The sequence below is a fragment of the Pteropus vampyrus genome, unplaced genomic scaffold (assembly GCF_000151845.1).
Source record: "Pteropus vampyrus isolate Shadow unplaced genomic scaffold, Pvam_2.0 Scaffold196, whole genome shotgun sequence".
Lineage (NCBI taxonomy): Eukaryota > Metazoa > Chordata > Mammalia > Chiroptera > Pteropodidae > Pteropus > Pteropus vampyrus.
Window position 1 is genome coordinate 2527477 of NW_011888977.1, and position 27721 is coordinate 2555197.

A 27721-nucleotide genomic window follows, 5' to 3' on the forward strand; every position below is an offset into this window, starting at 1 on the left:
CTGTATTATGCATAAAATGGTGATGGAAAAATACTCAAAGATCTATAACTGGACCCAGGGCGGGAAACTTCGTATTAATATCTTGACTGAACTCTGAACCATTTTAAAGCTAAAAGTAGATTTTTATGAAGGGAAGGGGGAAATGAGGAATTACTGTTAGATGGGTAAAGACTTCGTTTAGAATGAAGAAAAAGTCCTGGAGATGGGTGGTGGTGATGGTTACACATCAATGGGAATGTACTCAATGCCACAAAACTGTATACTCAAGTACTTAAATTGGTAAACCTTACATTAAGTGCATTTTACCACAAGAATAAAGCAAATGTATATGTATGAATGTGGCAATCCATGTCAACCATGAAAAAAGAATCTTTGCTTTCACAGAGCTTAAAAAAGGGGAGTAGGGTTTGAAAGCGCCTATCTCTGAAGCAGTTCATCCCTTGGCAGCCCACCTCACTGGCACTGGTCAGGGGGAGTGGGCGGTGCAGGGGGATGGTGGCGCGGCCACGAGGAAACCAGGGCTGCACGGCCACGGAAGTAGACCGAGCGCCAGGACCAGGGGCGACAGACCCAGGATGCCGGGAGCCTCGCAAGCTGCCGAGCTGGGAACCGCTTAACTTTCGGCCCCGGGGACACGCCAGCCCCCAGTCTTTCATCCGGAGCTGCCGGCCTCCCGGGTACTGCTCCGTCTCCTCTGCCGCTGGACGTTTAACGCAAGCGCGCATCCGCGCAGCTGGGTCCTTAACCGGGTCCGCTAGCACTCCCGGAAGGCCCCTCCCCGCGCCTGCGCACATCCCGCGCCTACGCGACCCCGAGCCTGCGCAGGGCCGGCGCGTGTCCGCTGGGGACAGTGAGGCGGGCTCAGCGTCTGCAGCTCATCGTCAGATCACGTTCATTGGCTGAGAGGTGGAGCGTGGGTCAGACCCGCCACTGATTGGACGACGTAAAAACAGCTGGTTGCTTGGGCCAATGGAATGGCGGGCTGGGCCCGCGGGTTGGAAAGGCTAATGGCTGTGGGCTGGAGTCATTTTGTAATTCAGCCATGGCCTCCGAGAAGCCGGTTGTGACTGTGACCTGCACCGCGCCAGTCAACATCGCGGTCATCAAGTACTGTGAGTGCATGGGCCGGGAGTGTGGACGTGGGGGCGACAGCCCGGCGCGGGTGGGCTGGACGTATCTTCGGCCCGCGGCAGCCAGGCTGGGCTCACCCCCGCTTGTGATGACGCAGCTGGAGGTCCAGGTGCAGTTGTGAGCACTTACCCCATCCCTTCACCCGGCCCCGCGGTGTGGCCTGCGGAGCCCCGGACCTACGCTGCAGCCAGGACACCTGGGGGACACTGTCCGCACAGGACGTCCATCCCCCCGGGGGGTGGTACTGTCCACGTAGGACGTCCATCCTCCCGGAGCCCTGGATTCTCGGTGAACATGGTCCACACAGATATCCATCCCCAAGGGGTACTCAGCTCTTATGGTCACGCCCACCTGGCCACCTCGGGCCTACTTTTCATTTCTAGCATGTATTTTTTTCAAGAGTGCTCCGTAAATGTAATCGTTCAGCAGATGGCATTTTGGGATTGACTCATTTCACTCGCTGTAATTCCTGGAGGTTCGTCCAGGTGGTAGCGGCATCAGTGCTAAGTTTCTTTAGTGCTGAGTCCTGTTTCCATGGTGTGGACAGTTCATAGTTTGCCTAGTCATACATCCTTTGAAAGGCAGCAGACCAGCTTTGGTCTGTTAGGAATAAAGCGACTATAAACTTGTGTACAGGTGTTTACATGAACAAAAGTTTGTCATTCTTCTAGGTTAAATGCCCTGGAGTGCAATTGCTGAATTATGAGGTAGTTGCATATTGACTTTAGTTTTTAAGAAACTCTAAAATCGTTTTCCCGAGTGGCTGTACCATTTTACATTTCCACCAACAATATATATGTGATCCTGATTTTCAGCATTTGGTATTGTCTCTGGTTTTTGTTTTAGCTGATACCTCATTGTAGTTTTAGTGCATGTTTTTCTGCTGGCCAGTGATGCTAAACACTTTTTTATGGGCTTATTTGCTATTTGCGTGTCTTCTTTGGTGAAATATCTTTTGTCCGTATTCTTATTGGATTGTTTGCTTTGTTACTACAGAGTTTTGAGAGTTCATTATATATCTTAGATACCAGTCTTTTGTTGGATATGTGATTTGCAAATATTTCCTCCTATTCTGTAGCTTGTCTTTTCATTTTCTTAATAGAGTCTCTCGAACAGCCAAAGTTTAAAAATGTTTGGTGAAGTCCAGTTATTTTTCCATTTATGGATAATGCTTTTGGTGTCAAGTGTAAGATCTTTTTGCCTAGCCTTACATTCTGAAGATTTTCAGTTTTTTTCCTAAAACTTTCATAGTTTTGCATTTTAAATTTAAGTCTGTGATCCATTTTGAGTGTGTGTGTGTGTTTGTTTTGTGCATGTAAGGTATGGGACTTGGGTCAAGGTTCATTTTTTGGCCTATGTTGCTTAACAAAAAGTTTTGAAATTTTGGACTTTCAGGAAGGTTCACTTTGTCTTGAGGTGCCAGGAGTGGAAGTGCTAGGCAGAAGTAGAGGTGGGCTGATTCTGAGTGTCTCCAGGAAGTAGGAGCAGGGAGATTTGAGGTGATTTCAGTAACTGGGGCTCTTTCTGTTTGTTAAGAGAAAGCAAACACCTAACGGTGCTTAGTACCTGGTAGGCACTCCAAGGTGATTTGTCAAATGAGTGAAAGAAGGTAAAACAAACAATGAAACGGAGATGGCTAGCCTCCAGCTCTCCTCTGGGACCTGGAACTCAGCGAAGTGGGAAGTGGGGAGCAATCTAGGAGGGCTTCCTGAAGATGGGTGCTCAGTAGGAAGAAGACTTAGATTGTGCAGTGAGAGAGCAAGGTTCAGGCAGATCGGGGAGCTGTGGGATGGGAATGGGAGTGACTGGGGAGTGCCAGTGGGGAGGGGTGGGCCTTTAGTGGGTTGGGGCAATAGCGCCCTGGTTTACAGGGCTGAGAAACTGACTGGCCTTGCCGTGGGTTGTCTGTTCCAGGGGGAAAGCGAGATGAGGACCTGATCCTGCCCATCAACTCCTCTCTGAGTGTCACTTTACACCAGGACCAGGTTAGTGTAGACTGGCAATAAACACCAAAATAAATATTTACTAAACTTTTGTTAACCTATCGTTCAACAGTCGGTAGCAATAAATCCCCAGTCCTTGAACAGTGTCCGTTCCATGCCTCACTGTCAGGAATGCTCATTCACACGCATGCACATGCCCACACCCCTGGCTGCCTCTGCCCTGTCCCTTCACTTTCATGCCTGGCCCAGTGGCTCTGCTGTGGGAGATGAGTAGGGAGACCAGGCCTGGGACCGAGCCTACCCACCGCCTGACCCCTCCTGCCTTGGTCTTGACCTCCTGTTCTCCAGCAAGGCTGTCCCTGTCCCTGAATGGGCAGTTGTGATGGGCCATGGCAAAAAAGGCCTCCTGAGCAGAAAGGAGTGCTTGGTGGGCCCCTGCATGTGAGGTCACCCTGTGTTTTCTTTTCCAGTTAAAAACCACCACGACAGCTGTCATTAGCAAGGATTTCACCGAGGACCAGATTTGGCTCAATGGCCAGAAGGTGGACGTAGGGCAGCCGCGCATCCAGGCCTGCCTGAGAGAGAGTGAGTAGGGGTTGCATGTGAGATGTTGGGGCCAGATCCAGTCTGTTCCTTCCCTTCCTAGCTCTGGGTGGGGTCTAAGAGCACAGCAAGTGCTGCTGCCTCTTTGCTCCTCACCCAGCTTCCCAAGCCCCTGGGATAGGGGTGTTGCCTATTAGCACAGCTGGGTTTGGGTCTGGAGCTTTCCCCAAGGAGGTCTGCAGGAGAATTTTGGGGCAGCTCTGCCCAGTGGCTGTCTCTCCATTCCCCGCAGTCCGCCGCCTGGCCCGTAAGCGGAGAAGTGCTGATGACAAGGACCCACTACCCCTCAGCCTCAGCTACAAAGTTCATATTGCATCGGTGAACAACTTCCCCACGGCCGCAGGCCTGGCCTCCTCAGCCGCAGGCTATGCCTGCCTAGGTGGGTGCCCAGAGGGAGACTCACGCTCTTGCAGCCTTCAGGGAGCCACCATCACGTGAGGCTGAGGCCTTGGTTAAAATCTCCCAAGGGCTCTATGTGTTGGACCCTTTAGATTGTACACGACAGAAGCCCACCTCAAACTGTCCTAAGCCGAAAGTAGGGATAATTCCTTGGCTTCCATAATAGAATTCCAAGGGGTGCAGCCTGCTTCAGGTGCAGCTGGCTCCAGACTCTCCAGTAGCCTCATTGGGCATCCATTTCTCTCCCTTGAAACCCTGGCATGCTATATTCTGTGTTGGCTCACTCTCCAGCAGGCCCTCCCCACCTAGGGGCAAAGCTAGTCACCACCGTGGTAGGCATTGGGCTCACACTGTCCTCATAGCCACTGAGACCAGTGGCCCATTGAAAACCCCAGGATAATGCTTACTGGGTCAGCTTGGCTCATGTGCCTATGCCTGAACCACCCTCGGGGACCAGGGAGTGTGTGAGCCAGGCCAGGAGCGGGTGCCAGTGTTGGGACAAAGTGCTCGCTTCGTGGACTCCAGCTCTGAGTCCTGGCATCAGACCCTCGATTAGGCTTGGCCCTGCTCCTTCATGTCCAACGTGCTGGTCCACCTGAGGGGGCACATTCTTCAGGCTTCTGTGCCTCGGTACCTCTCAAAGCCTTTGGTGCCATTCCTTGGAGAAACTCCAGCCCCTCGGTTCTCAGTCCTCCGAGTCCCCAAAAGTGGTTCCCCTCTTGCTCAATAGGCTCCAGTGGTCTTTGTATGTCTGGCATGCACCTTTGAGAACACTGAATATGTAAACACGTGAACGAGTGAATGCTAACCTTAGTAGCTGGTGGCTGAAGTATTGTCATCTCGGAATTTATAATTTCCTGTGGGGCACATTCTTATGGGGTGCTAAACACAGCCTGGCCTGGCACCCCTTGCCTCCTGAATCTGAGTCCCCTTCCCCTGCCTGCTCTCCGTCCTGTGCCTGCAGCCTTTACCCTGGCCCAAGTCTACGGGGTTGAGAGTGATCTCTCAGAAGTGGCTCGCCGGGGCTCTGGCAGTGCCTGCCGGAGCCTGTATGGCGGCTTTGTGGAGTGGCAGATGGGGGAGCGAGCTGATGGGAAGGACAGCATTGCCCGGCAGGTGGCCCCTGAGTTGCACTGGCCTGAACTCCGAGTCCTCATCCTTGTGGTAAGTGACTACCGCGGAGTGAGGGGTCCTCTTGGGCTGAGCTGGGAGCAGGATGAAGGAATGTTTCACCTGCTTCTCAAGTTTGCTGAGGGGTGAGGCTTTTGGTGGAACATTCAGGAATGACTCCCATGTAGAAGGGGCTGCTGATCTAGATACTGCCATTCCCAGATCTGCGTCATCTCTGCTGTGGTCAGGAGGCCTCCATGGGCAGGAGGTTTGCTGGCTCCCACCCTGCTATCTACACCAGCCAAGGGGAAGGACAGGATGGGTATTTAGGGCAAGGTCCAGGCTCTGTCTCCCCCTGTGCAGGTGAACAGTGAGAAGAAGCTGATTAGCAGCACAGTGGGCATGCAGACCAGCATGGAGACCAGCCCACTGCTCAAGGTAAGGCCAGTGCTGGGGCAGATGCCAGTCCCCCAGGGTGTGACCTGCATGTCAGGACACGCGCCGGGTTCCACCCACATCTTCCAAAGCTGAGCTCATCTGCTGTACGGAATGTGTGTACAGATCCTAAGGCCTGGGAGTGGGTGGGGGCCTCTGACCTGGAGTGTGTGCTCTGGCTGATGGGCTGGGAAGCAGCCAGTGCCTCACTGGGAAACTCCTATGCCTTACAGTTCCGGGCCGAGGCGCTGGTGCCAGCTCACATGGCAGAGATGACCCACTATATCAAAGAGAGGGACTTCCAGGGCTTTGGCCAACTGACCATGAAGGAGAGCAACCAGTGCCATGCCACCTGCCTGGATACCTTCCCACCTATCTCTTACCTCAACGACATCTCCAGGCGCATCATCCAACTGGTGCACCGCTTCAACACCCACTACGGAGAGACCAAGGCACGGTGGGACTGGGGCAGCACAGGAAACCCATAGAGTGGGCTTTAGGCTACGAGCTTCAGTAAAACCACGTCATATCCCACGTGGTTTTACCAGCACATGCTTGTCTGTGACAAAATCCCACGAAACCTGATTTATGCTCCTATGTACAAGGTGCTGACAGTTTCCTTCTCACTCTGTTTCATTTTGGTTGCATGACCCACTAAGGGATCGCAGCCTGAACTCTAAAGTACTGGTGTGGCCCCCACCCCTTGTCCTGAGTTGGCGGCCAGAGGTGCCACTGCTCTACTTCAGGTTGGCCCCACAGGCACTGTGGGAAGCCCCGGGCCTCCATGGCAGACACGGGGGTCTAAGTCAGGTGGAGCCATGGTGCACACATTCACATTGACTGCACTGGTTCCAGGTGGCGTACACGTTTGACGCAGGCCCCAACGCCGTGATTTTCACCCTGGATGACACTGTAGCCGAGTTTGTGGCTGTTGTGATGCATAGTTTCCCCCTTGAGTCAAATGGAGACAAGTGAGTTGTGGGTTCCCCCATTTAGGAGGCTGTGGAGGGAGGAGCACGGTATCCTGCCTGGATCAGGGTGACCGCACCTAAGGCCACGGTGCTGAATGGGGAGTCCTGCTGGAAGCGTTGATCCCCTTGGGGACCACAGGTAGTGTGTCACCAAGTGTGCTCTGCTGGGACTGTGGACTCTTCATCACATGTCCCATAGTCACAGAGACACGCACATGCAACATCACAGCTCCGTGTGGACAGTGCCCGCCGCCCCGCTGTGGAGACAGAGAATTCAGATTTCTTCCCATCTGTTGTTCTTATCGTCCCTTCTCCATGTGGAGACGCCTTCCTGCTAGGGGTGTTGAAAGTGTGTGGGGTTGTTTTCTGTCACCATTGCTGGGCCAGTACTGATGTCTAGTGGGCGGGAGTCTGGATTACTAACTTCCTTAGTGCATGGGACAGACCACATGAGCATGATGGCCTCAGAGGCCGTCAGTGTCCTCATTAGAAGCTCTGCACTCATTGCCTTTGTCACCCCAATGGGTGATATGCAGGTTTTGTTGTTCTGAGGAGCACAGTAATGGACTCATTCTTGAACTGAGGCATTTTTTCTTATGTTACCCCCACTGGGCGGAGCTGTAGCCACAGGCCAGGGATGAACTCAAAACCTCAGGTAGGTTTCCTGAAACCCTTCTCTCACAGTGACCCCGGCCAGGCCCTTGGTCATTGCTGCTCAGTTTTTTCGTGTGTATGGTGAAATACATATTACTTGAAATTTACCATTTTAATCACTTTAAAGTGTACAATTCAGCAGCATTAAGTATGTTCAGTGTTATGCAACCAGCACTACTGTCTGATTTCAGAACTTTTCATCACCTTAAAAGAAACCCCGTATCTACTGGTAGTCACACCCCTTCCTATCTTGGGTCTGAGTTCTGCGTACCTCCTGTTAATGGACGCACAGCACACTCCTGCCTTCCTTTCCCCAGGTTTCTGAAGGGACTGCCTGTGAGGCCTGCCCCGCTTTCAGACAAGCTTAAAGCTGCGCTAAGCATGGATCCTACCCCCGGCGGCATCAAATACATCATTGCCACTCAGGTGAGGCCTGGCACTGGCCCCCAGCCCCGGAGCCTGGGGGCCCCTGCGACCTAGTACACCCGGGGAGGGCCCTGTCCAGCACACTGGCCTCAAGGGCTCAGACCTGGTGTGTCTGGGTGAAGGGGCTCCCTTCGCCCCCACTTTCTGGGGTAGAAAACTGAGCTGCTAAGAATAACAGTAAATACAGGAGCGCACTTCCGATTTCAAGGCATCTGGTCCACAGTGGTTCGTTTCACTCTCTTGCTCTCAAAGTGGACATTTCAGGACACCCTGTGACGTGTGGGACAGTGTTCCTAGTGCTGAGGGGGGAGGGGGGGGCTAGGAATGTGGAGACCTAGGGTCCCTCAGGGCTCATCCACTGGAACTGGATCAGGATCCCTGCTCAGAGTGGGTTAGCTGGGATTTCACTCAGATTATGAAATTCCAAGTCCCCACGACCTTGTGTGTGTAAGCCCCGATCTCGTCCTTTCACCTGAGTCTGGGCGACAGAGGCTGAGAGACCATGCAGCTCTGCCTGAGGGAGTTGGGCACAGGGTCAGGGTGTCACTACACAGGTGGTCAGCTTCTGATCTGCACTTACCTGGGAGGGTGGGAATACGCCTGTCTCTCCTTGTCACCCTGACCTGACATTGATTTCTCTACCTGCCAGGTAGGGCCCGGGCCTCAAATCCTGGATGACCCTCATGCTCACCTCCTGGGCCCCGACGGCTTGCCAAAGCCAACAGCTTGACCGCTTCCTCAGCAGGAGTCCTGGCCACCACTTGGAGAAGGGGCCACTTTGCTGGGACTGGGGAGATGGGTGTGGCAGCAGCACGGGTGTGTTTGTTGGGACTGGTGGGTGGCCGCTAGGTCCCAGGCCCAGCAGAGTGCCGTGGCTGAGTGGGGGCACTGGAATGACCACCTGCAAGCACCTAGGTGGTCAGAAGCGGGCCTCCCACCAAGTGCCTCACCTTCCCCACCTGTACCAATGAAGTGCTGAGATGAGAGCTGGGATCGGATGTGGGACCTGGAGGACCCAGCTGATGGGGGCGAGCTGCCATGTGTCCCAGTGAAGGATTTCTGGCCCTATTCCCACTGGGGCAGTTCCCACTGCCCACAGCTGGAGCTGGGCACCAGAGATGGTGGGGAATTGGCATCCCTCCTTGGAGCTCAAAGACTGGTCACTGCGAAGGAAGCAACCTCTGCAGCCTCAAGAGCCTGCCACAGAGTGCTTTGAACATGTCCGTCCTAACTCCTCTGCCAGAGCTCAGGCCACTGGGTGTGGATGGAATGCTTCTTCATAAAAAGAAGGAATGTGACTCCAGCAGGAGGTGGGGGAGCCAAGGTGTGCAGTCACATGAGAACCCCATCAATTGGCCACTGGGAATAAAGCCAGCATTGCTGATTGGGTCTGGCATTCTATGTAACCAGAGTTCCTGTGTGGCAGTGAGCAGCACTGGGGAGGGCACGGGCTGTGTGCCTTCTGCAGGAAGAGAACTTGGAACTTGCTCACTTACTGATTTGCTCCTGAAGATGATGCCGTCTGACCCAAAGCTCCCCTCCAGTTGCCCAGCCCTGTGGTGGGTGTTAAGCACAAAGGCACCCCTGGGGCCACGGGCCACACTAGGGCTCTTGACTGGTGTGGGGATGTGGTTTGGGTGTGGCTTTAAGCTCCCAGTACATGAAAAAAAGTGGGAAGCAGATTTGCAGGGAGGAGCAGTGTGATCAGGGAAGACTCCCCTCAGCCCAGAAGCTTATGGGTTCTGGACCCCTGGAATGGCTCACACTTCTTAATGAGTTTTTCCATTAGTGTACAGGTCATTGAACTCCCCACTTTCCCAGCTTCAACACAGTTGGCTTAGAGGAAGAGGAGGGGTGGATGCCTGCACCCTTTGATCCACTTCCTGGTTCCCAGCCTCTTCCCTACAGGGTCAGACACTGCTCCTGCAGACCCTGAAGGGGGTGGGCAGAGGAGGGAGATGAAAAGGAACAGGACACAGCACTTACATTCTGGATTTTCCCAGAAGCTTTGCATACTGTTTCCCTCCCCTTAGTCTGAGCAGAGAGTTGCCCCCGACACCTGCACTAGCCCAGGGCCAGATGAGGAAATGGGGACCTTAGTAACAGGCACTGACTTCCAGAGAGGGACTCCACTAGGCCCTGAGGCTCCTAGTCTGAGGCCCTTCTGCCTGGAGGGGAGTTTTCCAAGTGGACACGATGAAGGCTCTGGACCTTTAAACCCTTCTAGGAACCTGGCCTCGCACCTTCCAAAGAAGCCCCTGTTGGCACCTTCAGTAGCTCAGCATTCTGGAGGGACTCTGCCGTCCGAAGCAGGTGTCCACCTCACTGTCCCGACCCCTCCCGCACCCAGTCTCTCAGGCGATGCTTGGGACACCCCAGGTTGTCCAGGCGGGGAGCTGGCAGGGAAAGCGACTGGCACCGAGAAGGCATCTAAGTGGGTGGGGCCTGCAGTGCCTCTGAGGGTGCTGGAGGCGGTGAAGTGGAGTCCCCCCGACTGGCAAGCAAGAGGGCCCGCGGGGCCGGGCAGGACTCCAGAGCACCTAACCAGTCTCGGTGTCCCTGCCTGCCTTGCCTGTCGCCAGGGGGCGGGGCCGGAACGGGCGGGGGGGTACGGGGCACGGGCGGGGCCGCGCCCGGGGAGCTAGGGGACAGGGGGCGGGGCCGGAACTCGGGGCTGGGAGGCAGCGGACGCACGGTCCTCAGTGTCCCAGCCGAGACCAGCCTCGTTGGTCGCCGCTATGGGGCAGATCGAGTGGGCCATGTGGGCCAACGAGCAGGCGCTGGCGTCCGGCCTGAGTGAGTGTGACGGGGCTGGGCAGGCGGAGCGAGGCGGGAGACGCCGAGAACCCAGGCTTCGACCAAGGAAGTGGTCTGGAGATGGGGTTGTGGGGAATCAGCTGCCCGAGGCTGCGGGCCAGGGCAGTTGGGGCACTGCGATCCCAGGCTGCGGGCCGAGGGATGGGGTGGGCTGGGAACGGGGCGAGAGAGCTCAGGTCCTGAGGGGTCAGAGACTCCAGGCTGTGGGCCGAAAGGCGGGAGCTGAAGCCTGCGGGTGGGGGCCCCGAGACTCCTTCGGAGACCTGAAGCTGCGTAGCGAGGAGGTGGGCCTGGGGTTGGGGGCACCTCCCAGCCCCGACCTCGGGCTGCGGAGGTGGTCGGGAAACTCGGCAGACTCCTGCGCTTCCGTCCCTTCCTCCCCTCCGCTGTCCCCTCTTCACCCCTCCACTCAGCCCGGACCTCCTGCGAATAGAGGAAGTTGCAGTCCTGGGGGAGGAGGCCGTCCCCTCGGTGGTTTCCGGGGAGTCAACACCCTCCGATTTGGAAAACCCAGTGGGACCCGCTCACTCCGCCCCTCCTGCCCTGGAGTGGAACTTAGGCCCAGGAGTTGCAAGGGGCTCCCTCCCCAGCCCTGAGTCTTCACGGGACATCTAAAACTGCCCAGAGGGACTTCTCAGCTCACTCTCAGAGACTGCTTTTGAGGAAGGATGGCAGGCCCCCAGTCACCCTGAGCCTGAGCTCAGGCGCTTTGTCGAAGGCACAGTAGGATCCGCACCCCTGTACTGTACTCGAAAGGGGAACCTCTCAGGGTGAGTGGGTGAGGCTGGGCCCAGACAGGGTCTGAGGCAAGAGGAAGCTGCCCAGAGGCTCTGCCTGCCTCTGTGGACCTGCCACTCCCAGAAAGGACCTGCACCCAGTGGTGGGTGAGAAGTCTGTGGGGAATGTGGTGATGAGGAGGGTCCCACCATTCCCTTGGGACCCACCCTGAGTCTCCCGCCCCATGTAGGGATCAGAGGAGCCTGGTGAAGCTCTGGGAGGGAAGGGAGCAGATACAGATGAAGTCCCCCTGGCCCCGGAACTCTAAGATCACATTTTGGTGTGGGCAGCTTTAAGGTATGAGGCCCAGTGGTCTGTTCTGTGTCCAGGCAGGTCGCCCCCCTTTTGGCCTCTAGAGTGGGTAAGAACTCAGTGAGTCAGATAATTCTCCTCGCTTCTCCCCAGAGCTGTCCCCAGGCTGTTCCCTTGCCTGCCACGGTCTGTGAGCCCTTAGACCACTGCAGACCAGCCTCCCTTGCTCCCACAGTTCCTCAACTCCCACCTCACCCCCAAAAAGTAGAAGGTGACAGAGGGCACCAAATGGGTAGCTCTCTGAGAGCCCTGGGTTCCAGTCCTCGTGGGTACCGACAGTGACCCTCCAACACCCCTGTTCATGGCGTGCCCACTGCGTGCAGGTTGTTCTTTCCTCGTCTTAGCTACTGTCCATAGTGTCATGAGCCCAGAGTTGTTCTTTCGTCCACTTTACAAACAGTGAAGTTGGGGCCTAGAGAGCCAAGGTGCAGCTCGGTTTCCTCCACCATCAAATGAGGCCATTTGTTGAAAGGTCTCCCAGGGCCCTCCCCACTCTGAGTTCCTCCTCTTACTTTTTTTCTGATTCACTATAAATGTAGCCACCTGAGATTGCTCAGGCCTGGCTAGGCCCTACTAAGTAGCCGCTGTATCCAGCAGGCTTCTTTTTTATTGTAGAAAATCCCATCTAATCGGATTGTCACTTCCTGCTGAAAACTCTTCAGTGGATCCCATTGCGAAGACTAAAAGCCAAATTCTGACTGCTCTGCCCCTGCACCCCTCCCTTCTCTGTCACTCCAGCTTTACAGGCCTCCTCTCTGTTCTCAGATTTCCCAGGCATGCCACAGGGCCTTTGCAGAAGTGGCTTCTATAGTCTAAAGCATTTGTGGCTGGCTCCTCCATTCATTTCTCAGCTCAGATGTCACTTGCTCAGAAGTCTTTCTAGAGCACCTAGACCTCGGTCATAGGCCCCGTTCTAGTTCACCACTTTCTGATGTTTATTTTTATCCCCTCCTGAGTTTGTAAGTCCCATGAGAGCTGAGGCCTTATCCGTCTTGGCCCCACTGCATGCCTACACCTACAAGAGGCCCTGCACACAGTAGTGCTCTGTCAGCCCTCACGCTTCCCTGGTGAGCCAGTGGTGTCTTTGCTCCCCTTTTGCGGATGGCAAGCAGCAAAATTGAGGTTCAGGATGGGAAAATTATACCCCCAAAGGTGAATGGACTGCCCTTCCTTCTTCCAACTCACAGAAGTGCTAATGAGCAAACCAAGAGTTAATATGTAGCTGAACTCAACTCCAAGAATAGGAAATCCACTGGCCACAAAAGCAGAGTAAAGTTTCAAGGTGATGGATGGGCTGGGGTGGAAGGAAGGGGTACCTGGAGAATTGGGACCAGCAGGGGCTCAGGCTTTTACCAAGTGGGATTTTGGGGTCTCTGTGTGAAAAAGTCTGAAAGTGAGGTGCATGCCTCAGGCCAGAGCTGGAAAAGACTGCTTTATAAACAAATTAAAAACTGTCCCTCCTCTCCCCACTCCGCAAGGAAGCGCGCCATCTGCCTGGATAAAAAAAGTAATGAACAAGACAAAACCCCCGAAAACTCAGACCCGTGTTGTGCATAGGGTGAGGGCTGAATCTGCCCTACCCTGTGCTGTAAAGACCACTGACCAAAAAATGCAGATAAATTCGATTCAGAACTGGAGAAACCCTTAGGCCTCCAGCAGAGGCAAATATGAAACTGTTCTATAAGGGCATTTCCTCAACCAGGGTACACAGACTGTCACACAAAAGCAGACACTGCTGGGCACAGCTCATAAACATAGCCACCATTTGAGGAAGCAGACACCATAAACAGGAGAATGTGCCTCCTTAGAACTAGAACTACCAGTGCCATTTGGAAAAGACTTGAGAATATGTGTACATTCTTAAACATATGGGTATATTTAAAACTGTTCAAGGAGATAGAAGAATAGAAAATTACACAGGACAATGGAAAAATAACTAATATAGGATGTCTAGAAATAAAAATATATAAAGTCATTAAAGGTTAATGGATAAATTATCTATAAAGAGATGAAGAGAGAATTAACGAAGTGGAAGATGGATCTGAGGAAGCCTCACCGAATGTAGCTAAAAGAAGTTAAGTCATGTACAATAGTACAAAAAGATGCAACATATGTGTAATGGGGGTTCCAGAAGAGAGAATCAATAGAATGGAGGGAGGCAATATAGAAGGGGAAATGGGTGAGCATTTCCAGAACTGAAGGAGAAAACAAAGTTCCTTATAGAATAAAGGAAAACAAATCCCTTCCTGGACACACTGTAACGAAATTACAGACCATTAAAGAGAGTCTTTAAATTTACCAGAGAAAAAAATGGATTAGTATCAGACTAATTTCAGACTTCTCATCATCAGTAATAGATGCCAGAAGACAATGGAATAATATCTTTGATGCTGAGACAAAAACATAAATTCAATATCCAGATGAACCATCATTCCAGAATGAGGGCATTTTCAGATATCCAGAGAATTGCTGCTAACATACTATCACGGAAAGGACTACTAAAGGATGTACTTCAGAAAGAGGAAAGTTGAATTTTGAATCCAGAAGAAAAGACTGGGATGCAAGAATGAAGACATTGGTGACTAAGTATTGACTGTAAATAATTAATAATAATAGGTAATTTGAGAATGAGATTGAAGTTAAACATTTTAAAGTCCACATGTGGTTCAGGAAGAGGAATTTGAAAAGCAAAATTTGATCAAGTCAGCAGGAGACGGGAGAAGCAACAAAAACACCTGTTAAAGAGAAAACACAAAATAAGATAAAATAAGTTCCAATTATCCGTAATCATAGTCAATAAAATCTGTTAAATTCACCCTCAGGTTGATTAACATATAAAAAAATTCATCTATATCAGCTTATTCATGATAGCCAAAAACTAGAAGCAACTGAAAATTCCCAAAGACGAAAGAATGGATAAATCGTGGTTGATTCATACCATAAAAAACTACTTAATAAGGAAAAGAGCAAGCTAGTGATCCACCCAAACCACATGAATGACCTTGACAGCCTTCCTTCCATTGAGCAAAAGAAGCCAGATCTAGGGTTCCAGTGTTGACAGGAGCCTGAGACAACTTTCTGGGATGATGGGAATCTTGACTTGGGTGGAGGTCACCTGGGGTACACATGTGTAAAAAGTCATCAAGCTTATACCTGTGTATTTTACCATGTGTAATAATTATACCTCAATAAATTGCTGGAAATTCTGGGGATGGATGGTGGTGATGGTTGCACAACAGTGTGTATGTACTTAATGCCACTGAGCTGTTTGATTTCAAACTGCTCAGGGCTCAGAAGCCGACTCTCCCCGCACAACTCCTGGGACATAGGCTCGGCTCCAGGCTCCATCAGTGCCTGGCTCCTTCAGCCCCTCGTCCAGCTCCTGTGCCACTTCCTCTGTGTCCCTCATTATCTGTGGGTCTGCAGGCACCTGGGTCCTCTTACTGGGCAAAAGTGTTGATGGACTTGAGGGTAGCTCCTTGGGGGACTGGTGGCCCAGCCACGGGAGGGGGCATTACAAGGGGAGGTGACCAGAGCCCCATGCGATCCCCAATCCTGCGGGGATAGAGTGGAGGCATGCCCCTCCTACTAGTGGGGGGCTCCTACTAACCCGCTTCTCCTCTGCCCACAGTCCTCATCACGGGTGGCATCGTGGCCACTGCCGGCCAGTTCACCCAATGGTACTTTGGCGCTTACTCCATGTATCCTCCCATTGTAAACCCCAAAACTGGGTAGGGGTGAGACACCGCTGGGAGCAGCACTAGTAGGCTGGGGGTAAAGGTTTCACTGCCTTTGGGGGTACAGTGTTTCACGGTTTGCAGAGTGCTGCTCACATCCCCAGGCCCTTTAGACTCTCAGGATGGGCTCAGCTGCAGTGTTGGGAGCCAAAGCTCATCAGGGGAGCAACTTGCCTGCATCTTGGCGAGGGGGTGGGAGGTGTCAGCACCCCCAGGGATCCCCTCTGCACCTTTTTCTATCAGCCACCCCGGTGGGCTTGCCCAGTTCTGTCAGAGCAGGCTGGGCCCCCTCTGTCCCCTCCTGCCCTGAAGCCAGCTGTTCCAGGCCCTCTGGAAACCAAGGCAGGACAGGCAGTGAAGTGGCCAGACCTGTGGAATCTCACCTAGTTGTTCCCCGGCTGTGACCCAGGCCACTGCCGTACCTCTCTTATTTCTCATCGGCAAAGAGACGGCTGACGCTGGCTATTCCTTAACTGCAGCCTCAGCGTGGCAGGTGTGTTCATCTGCCTCCTGGAGTACCCCCGGGGGAAGAGGAGAAAGGGCTCCACCATGGAGAGATGGTGAGTCCCCCATTTGCTTGGGGTCCATCCCGGGGGATTGAGTGGAACTCACAAGGGCGGGACACTAGGCAATGAACTCTGCAGGAGCCTAGTCCCATCCCTCTGAAGCTCTAGCACCAACCCGTTTGCCCTCTTGGGCAAACCAAGACTGGTGTCCGCCTAACTGCTGTGGCCCCATGGTCTCTGAAAGGGAAGAAGCTAGGGTGCTCTGAGGTGGGGGTGGGGCGGGGTAGGGTACCAAATAGGACTCAGTCTGTCTTCCCCCCGTCCCTCGGCCTAGTGGACAGAAGTACATGACGAAAGTGGTGAAGTTGTTCGGGCCCCTCTCCAGGAATTACTACTTCCGTGCCTTCCTGCACCTCGGGTGAGTCCCCGCCCATTCTCAGGCTCAGGAGCACCCTGGAGTAGATCCTTCCAACTGGACTGGCCTGGACAGGAGGGGCAAGTCAGGCCCCTCTTTGCCCAGCTGTTTTTCCAGACAAAAGCCAGGACCCGGGCTCTGCCAGAGGCTCTCTGAACCTGTAGTCCTCATCTCTCGCTGCATAAGAATTTGCCCCGAACCTTAGTAGCTCACATCAGGAACAGTCAGGGTTCTGGGGTTGATGGGGCACAGCTGGGTGCTTCTGCAGGCTGCCTAACACGTGTGTCAGGTGGTGACTGCAGCAGGCTGGAACACCCACGTGCCTCTGCAGCTGCTGGGACCTCCCAGCATGGCAGCTGGGGCCAAGAGCAAGGATCCCAAGATTGTTAGGGTACAAGTAAAGGCAGAGTATAGCTCCAGGGGCCCAAACTTAAAAGCCCAGCATTTGGCAGAGCCAGGTGTCCCCTCCATCCACTTGTCCTGGGGACAGCACATTTACGGTCTGTTTTGTCCTGGTATCTTGTGGCCTCTGCCCAAGACCTAGCTCCCTGCAGACTCCTTCTGACTGCCCTTCTGAGTCTCCCATCCTCCCACCCACCCCCAGGCTCTCAGTACCGGCTGGCTTCCTGCTTGCCACCATCCTGGGCACAGCCTGCTTGGCCATTGCGAGCGTCATCTATCTGCTGGTGAGTGTTGTGGTCTGTGGTCAGCCCCGCTGATGCTCAGCTCCTCAGCCCCTGCAGCCTCCTGTAGACTGAGCCAAGGCCAGGAGCCTGTGTCCTTGCTCAATCTGTAATGGGGACAGTGGTGACCCAAGGGGCCTGAGTGCACTTTAGCAAGTTCCCTGTGCTGCACACTTTTCACCCCCCAGCAGGTCTAGTGCCCTCGGGGAGGCTCCAGTCCAGGATGGGTCCAGGGTGAGTGGGCCCCTGCCCTCCTTGGCTGCTCTACTGGGCCTCTCCCACCATGTGTGCTGCCTGGCCTCCTAACTCATGGACACACAGGTCTGGCCTCTCTGTCCTGCTCCCGGGGAGAGCCTGGGAATGTGTATCTGGAAGTGGTCCCCAAGGGATCTTTCAGAAACCCAGGGATTCCTTGCCCCCTGCCTACCCCATGGAACCATCCTGGCATGGTGGAATAGCTCCAGTTTGGGGTCAGGCAGAGCCAGGTCCTTGCTGTGTGGCCTCAGGCCAGTCACTTAACCTCTCTGAGCTGCAGTCCCCTCAAGTCTTATTGGATTCAGACCTGGTACTGCTCCGTACCCTGGTGGGTCAGGGAGTGCAGAGGCAGGGGCCAGTGTGGGGGCAGTCCCTGGAGGCTCATAGGCCTAGCCCCTCTGTGTCCTGCAGGCAGCCACCCGTGGTGAGCAGTGGACCCCCATCGAGCCCAAGCCCAAAGAGCGGCCACAGGTTGGAGGCACCATCAAGCAGCCGCCCAGCAACCCCCCGCCCCGGCCGCCCGCTGAGGCCCGCAAGAAGCCCAGCGAGGAAGGGGAGGAGGTGGTGGCAGGGGCTCCCAGCGGCCCCCAGGAAAACCCCATTCCAGTGACAGATGAGGTCGTGTGACAGACACCGTGAGCTGCTCCCCGAGTGGCTGCTGTCTCCAGTAGCTCTTCTGGGGGGGCACCCAAACCCAGAGGGTACCCCCTTTCCTGCCCTGCAGAACCACAGGCCCCCTTTTGGTGTCATTCGAAGCAGCCTGTCATCCTTCTCCAGAAATTATGGAGCATCTGCTAGTTCATGAAATACAGTATCTGGAATTCCAAGTATTTGAGTTTCTACTCTGGAAATGAAACTCCTGGGCCCGGGAGGAGGGAGTGTGTGTGCCCTCGCCAGCTCTCCTGGACCTGCTCGGACTCACCCAAGGGGCCGAGAGAAGAGGTAAAGCGGATTAGCAAGGGAGAGGGCAGGGAGCCCAGCAGGCCTTCACCTTCGTGCCCTTTCATCTTGGTGTCACCCCAGATGGCTAGGCCAACCGGAGGGCAAGGCTTCAGACCTGCCCTGCCTCTTCAGTCCTGAGGCTGCAAACACACGCCTCTCTCTCTCTCTCCCCGAGCCCCCATCTCTATTCCTCTCTTTTTCTCTCTCTCTTACCAGGGCTGGGCGTGGTCCTCCTGGTCGCTGCCTGTTGCTTCCCAAGCAGGAACCCCTGTGGCCCCCAAGCTTTGCCTGGCTTCAGCTCACGCCCTAGCTAGGAAGCTCCTTCCTCCTCGGTGGGTTCTCCCCAGGTACCCACTCCCCCGAAGTCTGGAAAAGTCCTTTAAACCCTCACCTCCTGTTTGCCCTACCACCTCTCAGCAAATCCTACTTTCAAAACTGGGGGTCCTCTAATGTTCTAGGGCCAACACCACTGCACCAGCCCTGCCCCAGAAAATGGCCACTCCGGCCTTCCAGAAGGTCAGTAAAACCTCAGACCCCTTCGACTTACCCTTTATCCACTTCATACCCTGTGAGGGCTCTGTCTTCAGTGTGAATCTGCCGCTTGTCTTCTCCACACTCTGCCCTGCTCCTTGCAGGCCATTCCCAGCACTGCAGCTGACCCTGCCTGTGCCTGCTCAGAACCCACAGGCTTCCACAGCCCAGGATGGACACCCTCTATACCTAAACCCCACGGTCACTTCCTGCTTCCTTGGTTCCAGCCACAGTGACCTCCCTTGACCATCAGACACAGGCACACTGCCTTCTCAGGGCCTTTGCACGGGCTGTTCCCTCTGCCCGGAGCACAGGTCCCTGGCTGGCCATCTGGCCTTTGCTCAGGTGACCTCCAGGGGGAGCTCCCCTGAACCGGTTTGGAATTGCAGTCCCTCCCGCTTCCCTGCTTCGCTGTCCTTAATTCTTTCACCGCTAACCGACCAAGCACTTTACTGGTTGTTCTGTGGTGGTCGGTCACCTGCATGCGGGCAGGCAGAGATCCGTCCATTTTGTTTACTGCCCTATTCCCAGTTCATAAATAGGTACTGAGCCCTCAGTCCTTCCAGGCTCAAGACAAAGATCACCCGGCCCCTCTTCCTGGGTGCTTGCCCATAATAGGTGTTAATCAGTAGGTGAAAATGATTGGCCAGGCAGGGAGATGCTGACAACGGCCTTGTAGCAGCCCCCCTGCCCCCGCAGCCCAAGGAACCCTTAGAATCGATTGGGCCTATGCATTACAGATGGGGAAACTGAGGCTCCACAGGGGGTTGTATCTGAGCCAGAACTACCCCAAGGCCCCTTCCACAACTGCTGAGGACACGCACTCCTGGGATCCTTAACTAAATGCCTTCAATTTTAACATGCCAAATGTGCTAATCCAGGAACCATATAGTGAAAGTACAGGCCAGGTCATCAGGTGGCCAGTGGGGCACCTGGCCTGGGGGTGCTAGCTAGCTTTGCTGCCCCTAGACTGGCAGGTTGCCAACAATGAACAGAAGCCCGAGCTGGTGTCCAGGCCACGGCACTGGCTTTTGGAACTGCCTGGGCCTCTGCTGGGGCTGGAGGATAATGACTCAGACACCTGCAGCGATGCCCCACTGAGCTGACACCCTCTAGGAGTTACCCTCAGAAACACCTGTTCCTCAGGCAGAGAGGTATGTCCGTAGGTGCTCACTGTCACAGCACAGGCCCGGTCACGCCCTTGGCCGGTAGGTACAGGAGGGCCTGCCTACATCACCGCTGGGCTGTGGGAGGGAGGCCCATCCCTGGGACCCAGAGCTATCACTAGGAGGTATCACCAGGTGGAAACCACAGGTGCCAGCACGGCACGCCTCTGTTCCACTCTGTTCAAAGCCTTTCCCCCATCCTGGATGCACTAGGGGTTTATGCAGAGACCTTCCTGGAAGGATATACCAGAATCGGGCCTGCGGCTGCCCCTGTGGGACCAGCTGGCTGCCAGCCAGGCAGGGGTGAGGGTGAGAAGGGTGCTTTCATCCCTACATCTGTGCCATTCAATGCTGTGCTCTGGGGGCTGTTTATCAATTTAATATTTACATTTACCATATATAATAACATATTTACATTTACTATAAATAATTGTTTTAGAAATACAGGGGGGCTGGGAATTAGGAGCTTGGGGTGGCCTGGACCAGCCTGAGACCAGTGATAGGATGAGGGGATGAGGGGAGCTCAGGGGGACCGCCAAGCTGGGAACCAGCAGAACACCTTTTCTGTTGTTTTAAGAAGTTCTAGAAGAGTAACAAGGTTCTTTCTAGTCCAACTTTTTGTGACAGGGTGTCTGAGTATCCAGGTGGGGCCCGATCAGCACAGAGTCACCTGGTCCTTCCAGTGGCTGGTCTCCACTGTTCTTAGCTCAAACCAGAGGCCCAGAGCCCTGGTACCTGCCCAGGGATCCCGGGCAGTGGAAGCAGAGTCACTTAGGGCATATAAATAACCAATAAATACTCATAAATAGGAGGGACCCTCTCCACAGAGAGATCCCCACTGTCCAGTCTGGGAGGTGATCCCAGGGGGGAAGAGCTGAGGCTGGCAGTCACCACGCCGCCCTGGGCAGGACGCAGGTGCAGCCGACGGGCACACGGATGGACTCGGTGTGGAAGGCGAAGGCCCCGGGAGTGGGTGTCCCCGTGGCGTCCTGGGAGCAGGGCCGGCGGCGCAGCACCAGCAGGCTCTGGTGCAGCGGGACGGAGTTGAGAGCAGCAGTCTCTCTGCCGGTCTTGGTGCTGATGCAGCCCCTGCACAGGCACTCGGCAACGGCCAGCTTCTGCGGGTAGCGGCTCTCGTCCGTGTCCACGCTAAAGGGACAGATGGATGAAGCTGAGCCCCAGAGCCTTGACGGGTGCATCCCTCTTTTCCTACCCACCCCCCATGGCTGCCTCATGTGCTCAGGGGTGCTGCTGGCCTGAGGGCTGAGGCATCAGGATGGTGCAGGGCATCCAGTGGGCTGGCATGCAGTCGATGCTCACTGGGTGAAGATGACCCGTGACCCCAGTGCTCTCCCAGAGCACAGAAGCTGGGGTAGAGGGCTTCCAGAAGCCCCGTCCGTCCCCACTGGGCCTAGCCCAATCTCTATAGGGGCTCAAATGGGGACTTCAGAATTTTCCCAAGTGACCCTGATACCCAAGGTCTGGGCTAAGATCTTGGAGATAAGAGTGGAAAGGAGGAGCTCATCTGATGGAGCCCCACCTCCCATGGGGGCTGGCTGTATGGAGGTCAGCATACTTATCCCATTTAACAGGTGAAAACACTGAGGTTCAGGAAGGTTCAGGAAGCCAGTACCCAGAGAAGGAAGGGAGCCCAATGCCACACAGCAGAGATCTCAGTGCCCAGGGAGCCCCCACAGTCCTCACCGGTATCTCCAGGGAGAGATGGAGCGCTGGTGGATGTCAGCTTCCAATACTTCCTCGGGTCGCAGCACTGGGCACCGGGTCCCAGCCTGGGGTTTCTCATGCCGCTTCCTGCGGTCCACCGCCTCCAGGCTGGACACCAGGGCTACAGGTAAAGACTGCTCCCACTTGGCAGCTCGAGCCAGCATATGTGCTGGGGCCTGGCCTAGGGGCAGCTCCTCGGCTGAGTAGCAGCGTGGGGTCCCATGGGTGTGGGCGTGGGGGCTTCTCCAGAGTGAGGTTCCATGGTGGGCCAGGGTGGCAGGCAGCCAGAACAGAAGCAGGAGGCCAGAGAAGAGCTGATGGAACAGGTGGTAGGTGGTCAGGGAGTGCCCAGTGAAGGGGGCACCTTGCTGCCACTCCGACTTTCCCTGTTCCCTATGGAAAGTTGGGGTACAACCCACCCTTCATAGCTGGGGAAACTGAAGCTCAGAAAGGCTAGCCCCTTAGCCCTAGCTCTCCAGCACACCAGGGCTCCTGGGTCCTGGCTCCTGCCTCAAGATTTGGGGGGCTTCCTGGACCTCATCCCAACATCCTTAGCTTGGGGTTCAGGAAACCGCCAACCCTTCTGGGCCAGATAACACTGTCCAGGTGGGTGTGTGGGGAGAGGCTCACCATTGTGGTGGTGGCGGCTGGGCCTGAGCGGCTGGTATGTCCCTGGTGGCAGTCCAGGACACACCTGGCTGTGGTCCTGGGGTGCACCTGGCAGTGGCCGGCTCACAGCGCCCTTTATACTTCAGCCACACCTGGGGAAAATCCTGCACCGCTTCCTCCTTGGGAAGTGCCCAGCTGCTGCTTCCTCCTCCCCTCCCCACCTTCCTCTCCTCCCCAGCTCAGGGCGGGCCAGGCCCACCCTCAACTCCAGCCCCACTCTCACTCCCACCAAATTGTCACTGTATTCTGTTACCCTTCCTCCCTCACCTAGAGGGACCCTATCCCAGGCTAAGCACCTGTAGATGGAGCTGTAAACAGGTCTTGCCTGTGACATTCTCAAACCCTCTGTAAAAGGGTTTTACAGGCTGAGTATTCTTTTGCAATTTGCTGTTTTGATTCCACTTATATGTTTTTGATATCTGGACCTAGTAATCTGGGTACCTGGGGCGGGGTTGCTCATCCCACGCCATGGCACAGCGCTCCTCCAGGGTTTTCTCCTGTCCCCTGTCAGTGTATATGAGGTTGGCTCCATTTTTTATCTAAGATGATCAAGATCAGGTGGACACCAGTGTCTTTCCCCTTCTGCCCATGGGGGAAATGTTCCAGGAGAGACGTGGGGGGCTGGGACAGTGAGCGTCTTCAGGTTTCCATTTGGGCTCCTGTGGTTTTATTCAACAAAAGTTCAAGCTAAAAAGTCTGACATGAAGGGGGTGAGAATGCCTTGGAAACTTAGGTACAGTGGACCCTAGGAAGCTTTATTCAAGGAGGCCCTAGAAGCCTATCTGTGCCCCACCACTCAGTGCTGCTGGCTGGGAAGGAGAGTGCTGGGGGGGTGCCTTTGTTATCCTGAAAAGGAGAGAGTTTGGAGCCAGATCTTGCAAAGGCTGAGGACCTTGCCTGCCCTGGTCCTCTTGAATCAGAGTCTAACACAGCAATCCCCAACCTTTTTGGCACCAGGGACCGATGCTCCTATGAGAATCTAGTACCTGATAATCTGAGGTAGAGCTGAGGCGGTGATGCTAGTGCTGGGGAGCGGCTGCAAATACCGATGAAGCTTAGCTCATAGCCTGCCGCTCACCTCCTGCTGTGCGGCCCAGCTCCTAATAGGCCACGGACCAGTACCTGGAGTTGGGGACCCTTGGTCTAAAATGTCCAGCTGAGGGGAGTGGCTCCGTAGTGTAGTGGTTAGCATGTCTGCTTTACATGCAGAAGGTCCTGGGTTCACACGCCAGTTGGAGCCACGGATCATACCCCGGGTGCACCAGGCCCCGGATGCATGCCGCGAGCATGTGGGAAGAGACGTCCTGCCTTCAGAGATCCAGTTCTTAAGGGGAAAACGGCAATATCCATAGGTCAGGGGTCAAAGTGTGTGGGGGAATTAAAGAGGGGGGAAAATTAAAGTAAAATGTCCAGCTGAGGAGTCGGGGGGGTGGAGGGAGGTTGTCAACCTGCCTTCCAGTCTTTCTTTGCCTGCTGGCAGGTGCCAGAATGTACACCATTATGGCACCATTCTCTAAGTTTGAAACCATAACATGAAGACTCCCTGAGAAGGGAGGGGCTAGAGAAGGCAGTGGGACACCTGGCCTCTTCCAGCTCCTCCACAGAGTTGCTCTCTCTGGGCCGCTGCATCTGCACCTATGAGCAGGGTTATGCTGCCCTCCTGGGGAGCAGGTGAAGATTAAAGGAGACCCCACGCTGCATTGGCCAGATGGAAACGCTGTGGCAGCAGGTGCTGCTTCATAACCGTTTTCTCCACTTACTCTGAATGATGGATGGATAGATGCATTGAGTCCCCAAGGCTGCTTCTCCCTACAATGCCCTTACCCACCCACCCACTGCTTGCATGCCTCCTGCAATGGGGAGCTCACTCTCTGTATTAGTTTGCTAGGGCTGCCATAATAAGGTTCTACAAACTAGGAGACTTAAAGCAACAGAAAATTTTCTCTCATAGTCTAGAAGCCATAAGTCCAAAAATCAAAGTGTCAGCAGATTGGTTCTTTCTGGGGTCTCAGTAAGGATCCTTCCTGCCTCTACCAGCTGCTCGTGGCTGCTGGTAAACCTTGGAGTCCTTGGCTCATAGACATATCACTCCAACCTCTGCCTCTGTGTTCACATGGCCTCCCCTGTGTATCTGTGTCTTATAGAGACACTCACCCTCATCCAGGATGATCTCATTTCAAGATCCTTACCATAATTACATCTGCAAAGACCTTTTTCTCAGATAAAGGCACATTCCTCGCAGGTATTAGGGATAGGACTTCAACATATTTTTTGGGGGGGATACAATTGAGCCCAGTATACACTCTACCAGGATGGGGCCTGGATTCTTGTACTGTGGGTTAGGTCAGGTGGAGAGAGAGACCCACATTAGGCTGAGCTGAGCCCTCCCTCTCTGCTGGAGCACTTGGGGGGGCCTCAGAAAAATTTCAGTCCTTCCTTCCATCCCCAAAAGGTAATGCGAGCCCCCTGTGGGCATGGACCATGTCCCAAGCACATCCTGGCACCTTGGAGCTCTATAAATATAGCAGAACGAAGGGAAGAGAGGTGAGTCTGGACTCTCCTGTGGGAAAAATGGGATGACAATGCCTCATACGTGGGGACACATGGAGGCCCATGCTGGCTGGACAGGAAGGCCTGGAGTCAGAGAGACTAGCCGGCAACCACATTGCTTCCTTTGGGCTGAAAAGCCCAGACACACTCAAGCAGATACTCCTGTAGGTAATGAAAAGGCTGTAAAACTGTTGCCTGAGCAGGGGTTCCCCGGGCGTCCTCGCCCCACAGGAATGTGCTGGATGCTCTGGCTAGAGTGGGGCCCTAGCCTTGTCCCCCTGCCCATGCCAGCTGCTTGTGGGGTGAGTGTCCACATCTTCTATGTTCCTGTGTCTGCTCTGAACAGCCAGCCAGCTGGGTGGGTGGGCGGGAGCCGGGCTGAGTGGAGGAAACTAGGACCCTGGTTTCGAGCCCATTCTTCCTTGCAGTGTGCTGCAGGTGCTCCCAGTGCTGTTATGGGGAGGAGGGGCAGTGAAGGCCAATTTCCAGAGACCAGCATGGGGACTAGGGGTCAGGGGTCCCGCCGTACACAGAGGTCAGAAGGACAGATGCAGGGCGAGCCGGGGTGGCACCTCATTCCTGGGAGGCTGAGGCAAGCACAGAAGTCCCAGGTTGGGCAAGACTGGAAAGGTGGCAGCCAGAGGAAGGCTGGAGTGCATCCTGGAGGTAGTGTCTGGGAAGACCCCCTTCATCCTCCCTCCTCCTCAAATCACGCCCTCACCCAACCCCGCCCTCTGCAGACCACGCCCCACCAACCACACCTCCACATTCCAGAAACACAGAATGAAGAGGACTGAGGTGCAGGGAGAAGGATGTGTGAGGAAACTGGGATGTAGGAGTAGATGCATGGGAGGACAGGTGCAGAGTCACAGACACTCAGACAAATGCAGAGACAGAGATTGGAAGAGGGAAGGCGGGGGAGAGAGAAACAGGCAGAGGCCAAGGCAGGAAAGCAGAAATGCAGGACACACAGGGACAGACACACTTCTGGTGTGGCCGGCCTGTGGCTCAGAGCCCTTACAGCCCTGGCTGGACAGAAGTGGGCCTGGGTTGGGAGGGGGCCTGCAGGAGGGGTTTGCCCCAGGCTCTTTAGGCTTCAGGTTTGAAGTTTTCCCCCATCCTGGAGGCCCAATGGCAGGGCTCAGACCCCTCATCTGTGAAGTGGGAGCGGCAATACCGTTTCCCCCTTCTCCTGGGTACAGGGCCTTCCCAACCACTGGGCCCCAGGCAGCCTTGTCTGCAGTCGGTCTATCACACAGCCCAGGTCTCTTGTGCGCACAGCACTTTGCACCATCAGGAATGACCTCTTTACCTCATCTTTGTCCATGACCCAGTCGTTTGGGGCTGTCCGGGGCTGTCCCTGTTTGTTTACCCAGGGCCAAGGCCAGGGCCTGGCATCCTTCAGCCCAAGCTCCTGGAACTGCCACGGAGCTGGGTGGTTGGCAGGAAATGGTGGGGAGAGGGCAACCTGGGGGAAGTAAGGGCAGGTGGGGGCCTAGGCTTTGGGGGTAACAGCAGGGGCCTGGCCTTAGGGCTGGGAAATGGTAATTTAAACCTGATCCCTTCCCTGGAGAAGAACTAATAATACTGGGAGCTGCATCAAGTGACTCCAAGGTTACACTTGATAGACAAGGTGACAACGTGAGGACAGCACTGTGGCAGCAGACAATGGAGGGACTTGGGAGGGGATAGGGCGGGCTTGCCTGAGCTGTGAGAGGAAGCAGGCAGTCAGCCAGGCGAGTTCCAGGACCAGGGAACAGCATGTGCAGAGGCTCTGGATGGAAGCATGGCAAGCAGGCAGGGAAAGGCAGGGAGGGTCAGCATCTGCAGCGTGGCAAGGCCACCACTCTAGCTGTGGAGGAGTGAGGACTGGAGGGGCAGGGGATTCCGCAGTGGCTTGCACACTCAAGGAGCAGTCTTGTGGGCAGAGATGGAACCTGAGGAACTCATAATTATTCCCACTATTTGCATGTTAACCACCTGTCAGGATCTCAGCCCTCACGTTCCCTGGAGGGCAAAGATGCCCAAGGAGCCATCACACAACAGAGGCGTCCCTTTTCTCAGACGCCTGGCCTAGAATGTTCTTTCTACTAGGCCTGGGGAGTGAAGAGTTGGCTCAGGGTGTGGCCTCCCATCCCTCCCAGGACAGGAACCTGCCTCGGCCTAGCCCAAGTGAGCCATGGCCCAAGACAGTGAATAGAAAGTTGCTAGTTTAAACTCACCTTAGGTTGGGGAAGCCAGGGCTGTGGCTCCGGCCCAGGCATTAAATGTCAGGGTCAGGTCAGACTCTTGGGACGGGAAGAGGCTGATCAGGTGGGCAAGGAGGGCCGAATGCAGAAATCTCTGTGTTCTCACCTGTGGGCTCCTGACTTAATTAAGCAGGGCAGTCACTGCCTAGCTGGACTGCAGGGTCCAACGGCTCAGGGGCAGAGGGCACAGGGACAGGCTGGAGCTCAAGGTATCCTGGATCCTGGCTCTGTCTTTGAAAGCCACCCATTCAGAGAATGGGGGTTTCCTTTGCTTTGATAACCAGATAAGCCTTTAAAAATTGTGGAGACACGTGACTGAGGCCACCGTGATGTACGAGGAATCTCCTGTCCTGTGCTGTGGAAGGGACATGGACATGAAATGGAAACAGTGCACTCAGGAGGCCTGTGTGGCCGGCCCACAGCGCTCCCTCCCTCCGTGTTTACGTCTAGTCTAATCGCCACGCAGCAGTGGGACCGAGCGCTGTGGAATGTGCCCTGTAAGCTGGTCGCAGCTCAGCAGGTCATACAACCAGGTGAGAACTCCAGGCTGCTGCCTCCTGATGCTGGCCCCACAGGGCCCTACTGCAGAACCAAACTGGGGGCAGCAGCCTGGGTTCTGGGGGCCATTTTGTCCACAAGCATTTACGGCACTTGCTATATGGTAACCTGAGGGTGTCGGGGCACTCCAAGGCCTATGGCACCACTCCATGAATTT

General features: G+C 54.9%; 3 protein-coding genes and 1 long non-coding RNA gene across 4 annotated transcripts; 3 read left to right on the plus strand and 1 right to left on the minus strand.

The window, feature by feature from the left end:
* Positions 1 to 947: 947 nt before the first annotated feature.
* On the plus strand, positions 948 to 9073 carry MVD (mevalonate diphosphate decarboxylase). The gene is made up of 10 exons (XM_011371890.2): positions 948 to 1112; positions 3046 to 3116; positions 3545 to 3659; positions 3910 to 4056; positions 5041 to 5240; positions 5550 to 5624; positions 5855 to 6073; positions 6477 to 6592; positions 7564 to 7672; positions 8322 to 9073. The coding sequence occupies exons 1-10, from the start codon at positions 1043 to 1045 to the stop codon at positions 8400 to 8402; spliced, it is 1203 nt and encodes a 400-aa protein (XP_011370192.1). The 5' UTR covers positions 948 to 1042; the 3' UTR covers positions 8403 to 9073.
* A 1261-nt stretch (positions 9074 to 10334) lies between these two features.
* LOC105299919 (cytochrome b-245 light chain) lies at positions 10335 to 18004 on the plus strand. The gene is made up of 6 exons (XM_011371891.2): positions 10335 to 10468; positions 15210 to 15279; positions 15801 to 15875; positions 16156 to 16239; positions 16841 to 16922; positions 17586 to 18004. Exons 1-6 carry the CDS (start codon positions 10411 to 10413, stop codon positions 17799 to 17801), a joined length of 585 nt encoding a protein of 194 aa, XP_011370193.1. The 5' UTR covers positions 10335 to 10410; the 3' UTR covers positions 17802 to 18004.
* On the plus strand, positions 10483 to 14784 carry LOC111746639. The gene is made up of 2 exons (XR_002783208.1): positions 10483 to 11259; positions 11457 to 14784. It is a non-coding gene; the product is annotated as an uncharacterized LOC111746639 (long non-coding RNA).
* A 2419-nt stretch (positions 18005 to 20423) lies between the features above and the next one.
* Positions 20424 to 22237, minus strand: IL17C (interleukin 17C). The gene is made up of 3 exons (XM_023537706.1): positions 22169 to 22237; positions 21518 to 21852; positions 20424 to 20962 (listed from the first exon to the last, which is right to left on the minus strand). Exons 1-3 carry the CDS (start codon positions 22169 to 22171, stop codon positions 20701 to 20703), a joined length of 600 nt encoding a protein of 199 aa, XP_023393474.1. The 5' UTR covers positions 22172 to 22237; the 3' UTR covers positions 20424 to 20700.
* Positions 22238 to 27721: the final 5484 nt, after the last annotated feature.

Coding starts and splice junctions, on each gene's coding strand:
- MVD (XM_011371890.2), top strand. CDS start 1,043: ATGGCCTCCGAGAAGCCGGTTGTGACTGTGACCTGCACCGCGCCAGTC. Junction 4,057..5,040: donor CGCAGGCTATGCCTGCCTAG/GTGGGTGCCCAG, acceptor CTGTGCCTGCAG/CCTTTACCCTGGCCCAAGTC. Junction 6,074..6,476: donor CCCACTACGGAGAGACCAAG/GCACGGTGGGAC, acceptor CACTGGTTCCAG/GTGGCGTACACGTTTGACGC.
- LOC105299919 (XM_011371891.2), top strand. CDS start 10,411: ATGGGGCAGATCGAGTGGGCCATGTGGGCCAACGAGCAGGCGCTGGCG. Junction 15,280..15,800: donor TACTTTGGCGCTTACTCCAT/GTATCCTCCCAT, acceptor CTGCAGCCTCAG/CGTGGCAGGTGTGTTCATCT. Junction 15,876..16,155: donor GGCTCCACCATGGAGAGATG/GTGAGTCCCCCA, acceptor CCCTCGGCCTAG/TGGACAGAAGTACATGACGA.
- IL17C (XM_023537706.1), bottom strand. Junction 20,963..21,517: donor ATCTCTCCCTGGAGATACCG/GTGAGGACTGTG, acceptor CTGTCCCTTTAG/CGTGGACACGGACGAGAGCC.